Source organism: Larus michahellis, chromosome 1, assembly GCF_964199755.1.
Source record: "Larus michahellis chromosome 1, bLarMic1.1, whole genome shotgun sequence".
Lineage (NCBI taxonomy): Eukaryota > Metazoa > Chordata > Aves > Charadriiformes > Laridae > Larus > Larus michahellis.
In genome coordinates, this window is record NC_133896.1 from 188553802 (window position 1) to 188568392 (window position 14591).

At 36.4% G+C, this 14591-nt stretch overlaps 1 protein-coding gene across 2 annotated transcripts in view; it reads right to left on the reverse strand.

Annotated features, from left to right (window-relative positions):
- The window catches only part of VWA8 (von Willebrand factor A domain containing 8), a 196166-nt gene that overhangs the window by 164008 nt on the left and 17567 nt on the right, over window positions 1-14591 (reverse strand). For both annotated transcript variants that reach the window (XM_074564766.1, XM_074564775.1), the window contains 2 exons: window positions 10195-10325; window positions 7932-8042 (listed from right to left, as the gene is read on the reverse strand). In XM_074564766.1, the coding sequence (XP_074420867.1) occupies window positions 7932-8042; window positions 10195-10325 (242 nt within the window). The remainder of the gene's footprint in view (window positions 1-7931; window positions 8043-10194; window positions 10326-14591) is intronic.

Here is a 14591-nt window from a genome sequence, read left to right on the forward strand (position 1 = left end):
CACAGTGTATAAGCACGTAGATAAAGTTTTACAGTGTCAGAAAGGGAATAAGGACAGAAAATAGGCTCACCACAATGCACATACTGAAATGCACAAACACCAGAGAAAGGAAGACATTTTTACAAAGCTAAGCAAAATAGTTTGTAAAGGCACCAGAAATGGTCAAAATAGTTTGTAAAGGCACCAGAAATGGTCACAGTTTAAAGCACCAGAACTGAAATGGTTGTTCTGTTTTCTCAGGAAAATGCATATGGCAAACTAGAAAATTCTAGTCACCCTGAAATCCGTGATGAATGTTCTCAGGGAACTCTAAAGGGCTGTAATCTTTCAGATCTGGGCATCATTCTGAGTATGATTTACAGGCTATGTTGCAAAACTGTATTTAAAAAGTGCTGCTAGAAATCGCTCCACTGTAATCAGAAAATAAATGACTTTTTTTAAGGGGCTACCTCAAGGTAAGTTTGTTTTTAGAAGATGACTTGCCCCTGGTCTGAAAACTGGATCCCTGTAATGACAACTCAAGCACAGCAACCGAAATGACAAAGTTGCAAAACAACAGAACAAGTAGCTCAGTGAGCAGGAGAAGTAATGAGGTAAGGTTTCCCTACATCTGCAGCCTACATTTTAGATGTCTCTTCCAACAGAATATCTTGTTCCCACCACCCGCACAATATCCCACACAAACTCATCCACCCAAGTCCTTCCATTCACTCCTGTATCTCATAAACATCCCAACAATGTAATGTCCAGATGTCTCTTATGGTGAAAAGAGATCCTTAACAACCATCTGGTAAAGACAACACAAAACTTTGGCTGGTTTTGAGCTAAGACGATGTTGACTGGCTGCAGCAGGCTAATAGAACTTGAACAATTAAATCCATGGTGCAGCCTTTTTTCCAGGGATGGGAGGTGTATACTAATTTGAAGTATCTACCAAGCTACCAAATACCACAAAACTCAGAGCAAACTGGTATCTTCTAAATTTCTTCCCATGGGTCAAATACAATTAATCACAGTTTTCAAATTTAAATAATTAAAACTAACCAACAAGTGAAAGCTAGCAGGAAAAGAAATGACGGAGATGCAGAATGGAATATACTACAAGCTTTTATTCCTCATTTTATCAGAGAAGGAAGAGGACATTGACCAAGACTTGTAATTTACTGTAAGTGCCTCAGGTCATTCTTTTAAGAAGTTGCAACAGAACTAATAAGATCATCAATTTTTTTATAATACTTCCGTGGAAACAGCAAATTATCTAGAAATTCAGAGACAGTCTTAAGACAGATGTACAAACAGATGTTGAGGGCAGTGAGGCATATAAGGGGAATCTACTTTGCTAGATTTAAAAAATATCTGTAGAGTAAACAGCATGTCTAATGGTGTGCCTCTACCAAAGAATATCTTTCAAGATATTTGTTCAGTTTTAAGGCCTCTTAATTCCTTAGTTATTGTTTTCACTCATGAGTTGAGCAAACAGGAAAGTTGTTGAGCAATGCTGAAATGGATGACTATTGAATGGACTGAAGGGATAACATACTTCCTCCAAAATAAAAATATTGTCAGAAATTAAGTAGTAAGATAAAGGGCTATTAAAAGCCACGCTCAACCAGTTTCAAAGCAACAATGACAACTTTTTGTAAGAAATTACTGTTATCTTTTTCCTGAAATATTTGTAGAATCTTGTGTTAGTTTTTTAAAATAACATGTATTTAATAAAAGAGTTCTGAATGTATAATGCCATTCAAAGATGAGGTTACGAACAGACCTACTATTCATCTAAAATACACATTCTATTTTTTGTCACAAAATTTTTCACTTTGTAGATGATAAACTATAGTTTTGCATTTTACATTTACATTTGCATTTTTAGGCCACAAATATACTGTTACATGTATTCCAAATGTGATGTTCAGGTTTTATTAAAATCAACATAATAGTAACTAATGTGGTTAGTCAAATTAAAAAAGTAACTTAAGAACTAAATAATTCAACCTTTTTCTCCCCCTGAAATGGAGGGGGGGCTTTCATCTTCACTATTCAGCCTACCTCCCTGCTGAGTTTAATCAAGTGTTTTCTGGGTGGGTTTTATAGCTAATTTTCCCCCATGAGGTTATGAAAATTACAGGGCAGATTGCATTTAATACTGACATTCACTCCTTTTCTTTATTAAAAAAAAAAAAAAATTACAGAGAAATGGCAGTACACCAGAGCACCATCGGCCAGGCTACTTAGTATGCAAAGAAAGACTCCGGTTTTCCGCAGTAGTTCCCATTTCAGTGAGGAAGAATGGCCTGAACTAGTGAGCACCTAATTCATGATGCAACACCATGGCACAGAATGAAAAGCAACTGACAAAGAGACCATCTGAATTTATTGGAGGTTTGAATCAGAAAACTAGGCTAGAAAAGTTTACCCTAGGAAGTGAATCGACATACGATATGATCATGAATATGTTAATGTGACAAGGACAGTCTTTCATTTCAGAGTCATTGATTTTAGCTTCCCCCAGTCATTGATTTCAGCTTCCTCCACTCGATCTTTTTTCCCTTTTTTGAACTACCACACGTCAAATGATCGGTTTTATTTCCATCACCCCTTCCTCTAACATGACAGTCAGGTTTTTTTGCCACAATGCCTCCAAATTGTATTTACAGGAGATTATGTCTCCACCTTGGCAGGGTCCGGCCATTTTAGCTGCTTTACACCATGTATGTTAATAAAACAGTACATTTACATCAGGTATGTGAAATGTTTTGCATCTTCGGCAGAGAGCAGGCCCAGGAGCAAGCAATCTGAGTTTCTGAACAGGTTTACCAGTGCAAATATCTACAGAGAAACCTACGGGTTTTCATCTTCATTCTATACAGCTCTTGTCTCCCGGACAAGAAATAAGGGGGATGGGTTATTTAAATTTTTCTTCCTGACGAGTAGCAGAATAAAAAGGAAATTAAGTACTTGACAGATATCTAAAAATGATGAAGTTACTTATCACTTGTAAATTACTTTGATTCAGAGCCCCATCCACCAAGTCCGTATTGCCTATGAATGTTATGATCCCACATATTACAAAGTATTGCCCCTTCCCACGTTGTAGGAAATACTGTCTGAAAAGAAAGTGGAATATATATGTAACAGACACAAACATAAAAAAGAATCCCACACATTTGATTTTAATCTATAAGGAATTATAAATCCACAGGCCTAATATTCTTCACATTTACACCACAGACATTCATCTATATGCCCTCCACAACAAAAGAAGATACCAGAGTATGAACTGCTAACTTAACAAATCCAGTTAAATGCTGACACTTTTAGAAACAGAAAAGAAGTATCGCAAATGATTAAACCAAAATCCCTTCTACGAGTTAAGAGGCGGTCCTTACCATGCATTTTCTTTTTAGAGACAAGATATACTATGTCAACATCAATGAAGATTAACTTCATCCAAATAATGTTGGTTTCTACCTAATATTTCCCTATTTCTGTGCAGTGTTGGGCACAGCAAGAAAATTCATAGTAACATTCATACTCCTGGAGCACTGCATCACTTGCCTCTTCTTTCTAGAGACTTTGCTATCTAGCTGCCCGTACTAGACAAATAGATACTGCAGTGACAGCCCGTCAACTAAGTTACACTTTCTGACAATGCCTTTGCCGTGGCTAACTTCTCAGCTCATCAAAAATCTACTGTCACCTCCAAGGTAGTAAAGTTAATAAAGTCACAGAATTACACAACTTGCACTCACTGCTTAGTTTTTTCAAAAGCTGAATTATTCTTACCCGTCTCTTTGCCAGGGTATAGAAAGAATTTATTTTTTTATATGTTTACGCAAACATATACACATATGTATACACATACGCTCTCAAATATGATTATAATTTTATTCGATTAATCTCATGTCTTATGTTATAATTCTCTTTCTAATCTTTTTTGATTAAAAGAAACCAAACTCAAGTCTGTGTAGTGCTACTCCAGGGGATTTCATGTCATGTTCATTTTACAGACAGGATAATTTAAGCTGTCATTTCTGTCACTTTGGGTGTTTAATTGATTACTACATGAAGTCTTTCAAGCCACGGTAGAAGATCATTTTTCTGGTATCTTGACAATCAATTTTAAATTTTATCATTGTATAACTTATGATGCTGGTGCAGTTAGGGATGCAAAAGCATTCTATTAAAATGAGTATGTTCACATAGTTCAAAGACACATCAAAATTGAGTCTAATTCTGTATATCCAGAAATGACAGTGATCTACGTACTTATCCCCTCAGTGGATACAGCTTAATTAGCAAATCTTCAAAAACATGACATTGTATTTGTAATTTTTCAGCACATAACCATAAAATATTTTTCTACTTATTCCAACCCCAGTCAGTTTGATTGTCCCGAACAGAAGAGACTGTACGGTTAATACAGTAGCCTGTGTTTGGGAAGTTTGTTTCATTTAATATGAAAGCTGGAAGATGCAGGGTAAACAAAACCAGGCGTTCCAGGCAACGTGGTTTGTGGCACAATCCTGGAGCAATACACCTCTCAAGTGCTAAGAAAATGTCTTAGCTGCTCTCCTAGTTGCATCCACTACATTAAAATAGCATAAGATTTCCTTAGATGTAATAATTAATAATGTAGCAGGCTGTACTAATAAGAGTTTAAACCAGAGGTGTGCCTTTTGTAGCTGTACACACACGATGAAAAGAAAAACTGCATCACAAATGGCAAAAAAAAAAAAAGGACATAAAAATATCAAATCTAATTCCTTAATTTTTGAAAATACAGTAGGCTGATATTAGAATCTCCATCCTGGTTCAATCAAGTCGGTGGCTCAACTACAAAGAGTTACAGAAACAGAAAACCACCCTGCAAATCAAGCTCCTCTATCAATAGAAGCAAAATTTGAAGCTGACATTTAAATATTTAAGTAATATAAAGTAATTCTAACTAATTACATGGGTTAATTATGTTGTGTATCAAGTAATAAATTACAGAATAAAACCAAGAGGTTACTTAATTGTCTCAATAACAGCAATAATGACATTTCTGAGGCTTTTAACAGTGAATTAATAGATGAAAACCATAATTAATGACCCAAGGTAAAGGAAGAAAACCATTTTCTGATGACAGTATGTGAATGCAAACAAACAATTCACCATTACCCCACTCTAAGTCCTTTATTTTACATTCTTTTAATCTGGAATGAGTTTGATAATTCAAATGTTTACCTTTATTTCAATGGTCCCCTATTTCTGAGGTAAATGAAACCTTTTTTCCCCCCCTCATCAGATATCTCTTCTAACTTCCTAACTCCAAATCTTCTCCCATTTCATCCCCTCCGGTACTAAGAAATGCTAATATGCAAGGATATTTGATACACTGGCCATTCAATATATATTTCAGTATGGAATTTCAATCACTTTTTCAAAATCACCATCTCCCAAATCTATCTTAAATAATTACCTGCAATCATATTCAGTAACTTCATGTTAAAATAAATCAGATGTTTTGAAACCTCCGAGATATCCATTTGCAGTATGTAATCTGTCACTATTAAATGCAGAGCTATAAACAACCACAATGTCTTAACAAATCACTCACAGACAACTGCAAACCTTTGTGGGTCTGCAAACCTGATGATTCACTATATTAAAGTTATTTCTGGTAACAAGATGCCAGCTTTCGTTACAGTGTATTATTATTCAAAGTGTAAAATAACTACATTATTACAGTACGCTTTGCATGCAAAGAGCCTCATCTATCTCAAACAACAGCTAAGTTTTATTTGACCCACGGAATTCATACAGTGGATGTTCTGGAAACTAGACTTTCAAGCTTTGCTGTCTTCTCTTGGGTGTCATGAACAGCAAGCATAAGATTCTACAGGAAACAAAATGGTTTTAAATCATTTAAAGAAGAGTAGTGTCTGGCTTCTGTAACGTTTTGAATTGGCACAGCCATCTGCAAAACTCAAAATCATTAAGTGAACTAATTAAAATTGAAACCCCAGTGTAACCTGTAGAACTTTATTCCCTTTTATTATTGTGCTATGATTAGATCTGTGGTGATTCTAAAAATAACTATGTACCATATTTTACGCGTCTCTAACTAAAATGTAGGGTTAGAAAACTTCATCTTGAACATCCTTACCTATGCGATTCATCTTTCATGTTTCCAAAAAAAGTGCTCATCTAAATACCTATTTTCTTATTTTCCCCTCAGAGCTTAAACATACATTGGTTACATACATGATGAGCGACACACGAGCTGAGGAAAGACATCATGATTCTGATTGATTTTAGTACTTTGGTGCCTTGCTAAAGGAGAGTCTTGGTCTGAAGTACTGCAGTGCTGAATTCTGGTAAAAACCTTTTAACTGAAGATTTCCAACAGATTGAGGAAGAAAAGTAATCTTAGACCTTTACCTTAGAAAGCTCATCTTCCTAGAGTGTTCTTACTGGAGTGAGATCACTCAAAATGGCTTGTACAAAGCGAAGCAAGCTGCCTCAAGCTTACATTGGGATCAAAGTCTTCAGACAAACACAGGGTTAACAGACCGTCTCACATCTTGGTGAGCTTCTTACAGTCCCTGATACAGTGGCTCTTACAAATGTTCATTAAGTAATGCTCTTACACCAGGGGTAAATTACCTTGACTAGCCTGTAGTAAGCGTGAGGATAAGGCTGTCCGTAACAGCAGTTAGGCATGGAGCTAACATGAGCTAATGAGTTAACCCTACAGCCTACACAAATGCTCTTATCCCCTAATACACAGTACAGTACTTTAAGTTATCTCATATTGTGCAACCATCATATTTCCAGACAAGCATGTGACAACTTGAAGTCCTAGAAGTAACTAAAAAAAATTTTTTTCAGATTAACTGTTATCCTTCATTCTGAGGATCTTCCATTGCTCAAAGTCATTTATCGTGGTTTCAAGAAAATCTATTTAAAGGTTTCTTCAAAGTTTGGAGGTTGAAAAAGAGATCATTGGGAATTAAAAAAAAAAAAAAAAAAAAAGAAAAAAGAACGTTTCTTTAAAACGGAGAACAAAGCTTTTAGGTTCTCTTTCCTCTCCTGTTCCCATTTCCCTTTCCACCTACAAATCACTCATATAATGGGAGTATCATTAAACTCTATAGCACCACCAGCTGAAAACTGTTTTAGTTAACACATTTAAATTCACACTACATCAGAGGAACTGACCCACCCTATTTAATTAGAAACCTAATTTGTACAAAAATTTCAGGTATCTAGGAAAACAGACATTCTAAATTAAGTATATATTTTACCTGCATAATCAAAAGGGAGACATGTCGTTGATAACTTACAAAGAGAAATCTTACCTAACCATAGTCACTCTATGGTTGTAATAGATCAGCTAATGGGTTGGGGCAATACTGATGGCCGGAGTGATTAAACCATTATTTTAGTCCAGATCAGCTGTGAGCTTTCTTATGAAATCTCCCAACTGTCTCTATTTACTGTGCCTGGGTTTCACAACACAGAGCAGTCTTAAAATACGTGAACTAGACTCTTTGACAATTAAACTAGACCACTTCAGATTCATTTCAGGAATACATCTAATGTGCTACAAGTGTTAGGTAAGGGACATGCCAAGTTTCACACACTTGTGAAACTACAGTCTAACTTGCACAGAATGGATCTCACTCCACATGACAAAAACATATCAAAAATAGTCTGCCTAAATCAACCCTGTAGTACTCTTAGGAGACAGAGTAATCTTGGATTTGGGTAAAGATAAAATTTTCGGTAATAATGAGATCAAGAGTGTTATATGAGACTCTCTAACTGCATCAGAAACATGTCAGTCACTCTGAAATCCATGTACTCATTTTTCATCATATAAATCATGACTTCCTTCAAACTACCTCTAAACAATAATTAGGTGGTGTGTGACTGCAACTTGCCTGATCAAGATAAAAGGCACTACCATCTCGGATCTCTCGTCGCTGTTTGAGGTCAGTTTCTGTGGTGTCCCTCGATAGTGCGATATATTCAACCTCCCGCTTTGTGAGCTCCTGTGGACAATAATCTGAAGTTATTACAAAAATAAGACTATAACCCCAGCAAGTGAACTTTAACAACAGGCCTAGTGGTATAATTGTACAGAAGAGCTCTAGGCAGCAGCACAGTGATCTGAAACAACTCTGAACAAAATATAGTATCTCTTATTTTTAAAATGTTTACAGTGTGTGCTGTCTCAAACAAAACAGTTTGAATTTCTGCTCAATAAACTTTTATTTTCCCCAAACCTGCTCTAGAAACGTAATAAACAGCTATATATTCTTTCCATTGAACATCTGCAGCATCCTGTAAGTTAATCTTCTGGTTCTGGACTCTGAAAAAAATAATCAGCGTCTGCAAATCTTGAATAAAAATCAGAGGTTTTCCATAGAAGATTGAAAATCTCCAACTCTCACTGCTCAGTAACACAGTGTGACACAGTTGTGATTATTACCTGTACATGCTTTGACAGTACACTGACGCACTATACTGTTCTTATGCTCTCTCCCTTTAATGTCATGAGATGCAGCCTGCAACTGTAAAATTATAGACTACTTAAAAAATGAGAACCCATGGGTTATTGTTTTGTTCCCTTTGATTCAATATGAGATGTTCTTAGAATTTTCTGTCTTAAATGAAAAAAAATTAATCCCCCATGTATTTATACCTGATGTTCCCGCTACTTCCATATCTGGGTTTTCATGCATTCTGCCAGGAAACAGATCCAGGCTGAAATGTTCTTTGCCCTTACCTCTCAATTAAAGGTATAGTATATATATAACAGATTTCTCTTAAGAGGCAGCCTGTAACTATCGTTGTATGAAAAAATCAAGCAAAGACACAAAACCCCATGAAAATTATTTCCTTTCCACTTTTTCAGAGCCGATTGGTTACAAAGCCATCACTTCCTTTACGCTACAGGTAGATATAACTGTAATTCCTTATAATTAAAGGAAAAAAACAGAAGGTGAAATACAGCAGAGTTTTCTTCAAAAATTATCCCTGTGTATGAACACATAGTAGTAGCTTTCAGCAACAGCAGATGAAAGTTTTCCAGGCTTACACAGCTTCATTAAAGGGATCACAGCACGTATCAGCTCACATGAAAAGACCAGCCTTCACGTAATTGTTTGGCATGGCATTGAAACAGGAAGCTGCAGCCTTTCTATTACAGCTGAGGTGCATACAAACAGTGGTATAAATACTATAAAATACTATAAAAATAAAGACACATTCTATGTCCCATGCCTGGATATCAGGTGTTTCCTAAATCCTCTTTTTAGGTTATACCAAACTCTTCTCATTTATTTTAAGGAATGCATTGAGCTATCTAGTAGAATACCTGGTTTGATGAATTAAGAAACCTTTGCTCTCCAAAGTTCAAAATCTTGTCGCTTTCTCCTGTATGCTTTACCTCTGAGAGCTAGTCTTTGAACTAGTATCTTTCGATTTTTCAAGGAATGGCTGACGTTTATGACAATTGTTTATACATCTCCATTTGTGATCCTTCAGCCCAACCAGATTATAGACAGAGCTCATGGCAGACAAAGTTCTAGCCACATCACCTTTTGGGACAGACAACCCCCCTTTCCTGATCATTTAAGGGCAGCGACGATTTAAATGTGAAATTTTGCACAAGGTGTTGCCATGGTTCATGCAGATGGACGTAGGCAAATCCTTCCCACATTCCAAGAGAGGATCATACACACATCTACTTTCTAATCACTCGTGATAACTGCTCCCAAATGTTACTCAGAACACTCTCACTAATCCTTTCCTTCATTTCTTTTTTTATATAACGAAGCAAAAACGATTTGTTGTCTGTAACAGTCGGCAGATATCTTAATCTTCTAACATACATAATGCCTAGAACAAACTGTTTCTCCATTTGTGATAGCATATGGCAACACAGTTTTCCAACTCTTTCTTTTTTTTCCCTCCCCCCCTGGAGTTTAAGCAGAAAAACATGTATTAAAATGTCTGTACTTTCTATTCGTCTATAACAAAACCTGAACTTTGGAAAGCGCATTTATGGAAAAACTTATGTACCTCCTAAGTAGCTTGCTGTAAGATTTTCTAGGACTACCTTTTACAATTTGGCTAGTAGAGGAATGACTAACTGACATTAATGGCAATGTCTCCAAGAGTTTAAATCAACATACTTACCAGATACTGCATGGCAATAGACCGCCGGAGCGGCCCAGGAGGACCAATAAGAAAGACATCTTGGCCGAGAAGATCTTTCTGCATTATCCATCTTAAATGGTGGACTACAGCCTGGGCCAAAGAATCTGTCACTTGGAAAGAAACACAAAGAAAGCATTATTTAAATTTGAAAAGTGTTACATACCTGGCCATTCACACATTTTTTTATTCTTATCTCCAAAAACAAAACAAAGACACAAAGATGAGCTGCCCTAAAGCTGGATAGCTGAAGAGCGGGAAATTCCACGCACAGTTTATATTAGACTACTTGTTTACATATATGCAGTTTATATACCTATCTTACCCATTGCCTTTTTCTCTGCACAACTTCATCCCTCAAAAAAAAACCCAACAAAACCAGAAAAAAAATGCCGTCGATTCTCATTTCACATTAAACTGATTAATGCAAAGATTGGTTTTTATTACCCAATGTTGAGTGGACTTCTCAGCATCAGTTAATATAGTATAAATATGTTATTAATAATTTGTAAGATATTTATCCAGCCTATATCCCAATGCTTCTGTGAATCATGAACTTCAAAAAAAAAAAATACTGTGCTTGCATCAGATTAATGTTCAGGGAATATATTTAATTTTCTATTTTCTTAAGAGACAACTGTATTCCTGTTTACACTTTGACACAATAAAACACAGAATTAAATTATCAAGGAAATGCAAACCTTGCAATATCACTACATCAATACCACGCAGCTTCCACAATCATAATAAAAAACAACTCAAAGTAGATCCGCTTATTTCTATTATTGAGAATACTACCCCCTAATTATTTTAAGAAGCAATAACCTGATTATAATTAAACTAAAACCTTTATCCCATGTATGCAAATGCTGGCAGCACTGGAAAGCACCCTGCAGAAAGAGCACAGTGAAGGAGGGACACCATTCCCGCTGCCGTATATCCCTCTGTCCCCAGAATACTCCTTCCCACACCTCCCAGCAAAACCTGGCCCTTTCTCAGGCACAAGCAAAACGCACTAGCGCAGGAGGAGAAGAAGAGCACAAGCAAGCCAGGAGGAATGTTTATATATCCATATATATATATATATATGGTTGCTTTCAGAACAATCTAAGATCGATGATGGGGTTTGAAGCTGGAGCCTCAAGGGTGGTGTCTGGGACGCTGACGTGCACTAAGAAGGAGCAAGAGGCCATGAAATCTTCAAATTAATACTGGGGTATTTACCTTCTTTTTCAGTGTGATTAATGGTTGCAATTAGAAGGCAACATTTTAAAAAACAAGCCTCAGTTCTACATCTTTCCTGAGGCAGGGGAGGCATTCCATGCAGGGCAGAGTTAAAGACAGCAAGCAATAGTGCCCCGCAGTTCTGAGGGGTTTCAGTTCTCTGCTGAGTCTTTGTATACTAGCATTAAAATTCATTTTTGTAAGACCACAGAAACAGTATTAAATGATTGCATGAGATTCAAGGAAGATTTTCCAAGCATAAAAGTGGCTAAGGAAAACTTTATAAAAAATTTTAACTGAATGTTTTCATCTGGCACTCGGGAAAACCATTTGAAATATTCTTCCACGTCCAGAGAAACCTACTACAGTCTCACCACCAGTATGAACAAGAATAGCATACACACACAGGTGAACAATCTATGCATTAAGATTATCAGATTAATTGTAAATAAACATTTCAGGTTTGCTTTTTTGTTTTGTTTTGCTTTCTAAACAGCTGCCATTAGCATGCCCAGGATTAGTTTTAATATATGGTATGGTAAGATCATATGGATGTAAAAATATTTTCTTCTTCACTGCAATATTGTTTTCCAAAAGCAATACACATCACACGTCCCACACGCAACAGGCCAAATGCAAATAAATTCCTCACAGAGAATAACATGTTCCTTTCTACGAGATTTTCAAGCAAATTGAAAAAGTTCCTATTACATATAATCTTTGGGAAATAAAGGGTAATACATCACACCAGAAGAACTGCTCCATCCAAACTTTGCTACGGGACAGGTATGGTAATTTGAAAAGCATCACACAAATAAAAAGCATTATATCAAAGGTACCATTAAAATTGCAAGACAAAGATCTCATTGAGAGGCACATTTATTATTACTTCTACCTGTTGTATGAGCATGCCAGTGTGCCTGTAGTGTATTTTTATGACAGCTGTTCTCTAAAAAAAAAAAAAAGTTACTTTGCTTAAAGTGGACAAACAAGCTTGGAAATCTTGCTGAAACATTGAACTCTTTCATGTCAAAAGTCATGCATTGGAAGCATGGCAAAACCAGCTTTGACACAGCATGACTACAAATGCTTCTGGTGTAATTCACATTAATATGTGTAGCTATCTTTTTTATTTTTAGGACGGCCTCAAGAAAACACTCGGGTCAGACTTAAAAGCAGTACCATAAATAGAAACAGGATTTAAGAACCTCCAGCAGCATCTGCAAGGCAAACTGTCATGGAAAAGAGAACGTGACTGTACAGCATTCAAAAAAAAAAAAAAAAATCTAAAATCTTAGGAATGTGATCCCCCTGCAAACCTTAAGGAATTTCAGGGCACTCACATTCTCATCATTGTGTTTAAACAATCCAAATTAACTCTGAAATATTAATATGAAAAATGCAAATTTTAAAAATCTCCTATAATTTCCTACCTTTTTTTTTTTTTTTTTGAGAAAAAGACACGAAAGACACAATTCCTTATCGATACATTTCCTAGAAAAGGCTTTGATTGTTTCCCCATTTGAGTCATTCTCCTCACATACAGATGACATCCAGCTGGATCAATTATAATACATGTTTTCAATCACAAAGTCGGCACAATGACTATCTGCAAACTGACTCAAAGGAAGCCTGTTACAAATAACGCCGACAACTCAAAGCAAGCATTCCCTAAGCTGAACTGTCATGACAGCATCTTCTACTTGCCAGTTCCTTCTATTCTAACGTGTAGTACCTGTACATCGCTCCAAATATCAAGCCTAGTTCAGCACCCCAGTTACGTCCTTCTAAAATCAGAATATAAAGTTTTCTTTGCGTACGCAGTCTATGCTGCATAAACTGTTTCCAAAGCACGGTATGCTTTTCAAAAGCAACTTCAGAGGCAGATACACAGTACCTTGTATATTAGTTCTATATATTTAGACTACTTGTACCGTGGTATCTTCATTACAAAGCTTTTACATTTTCTCTAGCATGACTTGAAAAAATTCCTCTCTGTTCAAGTACTGTATATTAACACTACTACAAGCACCATATAATCATTTTCTATGACATTTAGAAGACAAGGAAAATTAGCTGAAAAAAGCACCAGCATGTATATTACCGCAATTTTTATTAATTATCCCATGAGTCAGATAGTATCTAATGCAAACTGGGTTTGCACAATCTGTTTAGTGGCACTCTGCTGATTTGCAGTAGTTGAGTAGCTGGCCCTGTATTCTTAATCTGCAGGATGGTGCGTAGGAAGCCTCTACAGTGTATTCTCAAAGACACCATCTGGCACATGCAAGAGAGTAGTCGGTGCTACAATTTGCTATTCCTGTGTATCAAGGATGGCCAGCGAAAGAAATCGCATTCTATTGCTTTGTAATATGTGATAAGTAGGACAACACCTAGCAGAATCCGCGCAAACGTTTCGTAAAGTGAGCAGTTGAAGCTGAATGGAGAAATCCCCAGATAAGAAAAGAAGAAAATGTCATAGATAGATTTTTGAAGCAAATGCAGCAGCTGCTCTTGTTTGATCCACAAATCAGCTTTTGATAAAACCAAGACTGAAATGGCTTTGCTAGCCTCGGAAATTTTCCCGTTCACTCATACTTGAATTCTTGGCACATGCTACACTCACTGCAGCCGTAAGATTCACTGGAGATAGCAGACAGTATCTGCTGGCAAGTCCTTGTGTCCCACCTACAGAAGAAATCCCATAAATGAAGGAGACACCTACCTCTTCCCACTGTTCAGAGACAGGCAGTTAAATGAACTGATTCCCAAGAATATCTATCCCAGATGTGGTATAAAATACATTAGAGCTCACATCCCTGTATGACTCTAGTTTGGTCAAGCACATAAAAACATAAAAAGCACATAAAAACCAACAGGCGCTTAAAAGATATCAATATATCAATATATATATATTATATATATATCAATATATATAATTTTCAACGGATTAAAAAAGAAGACCTTTGCTATACTGCATTGTTCAGAGTCTGAGAGTGGCTCCTTTTATCAGGCTGCTGTAAAATACAGTTGAGGAAGAAGGGGACAAGGAGGGAGGTCTCTGCCTAGAAACATAAACACATTTCAAAAAGGGAAAACGTTAAAAAAAAAAAAACAAAAAACCTGAGCTCACTGAGACTTATTTCACGGCTTGT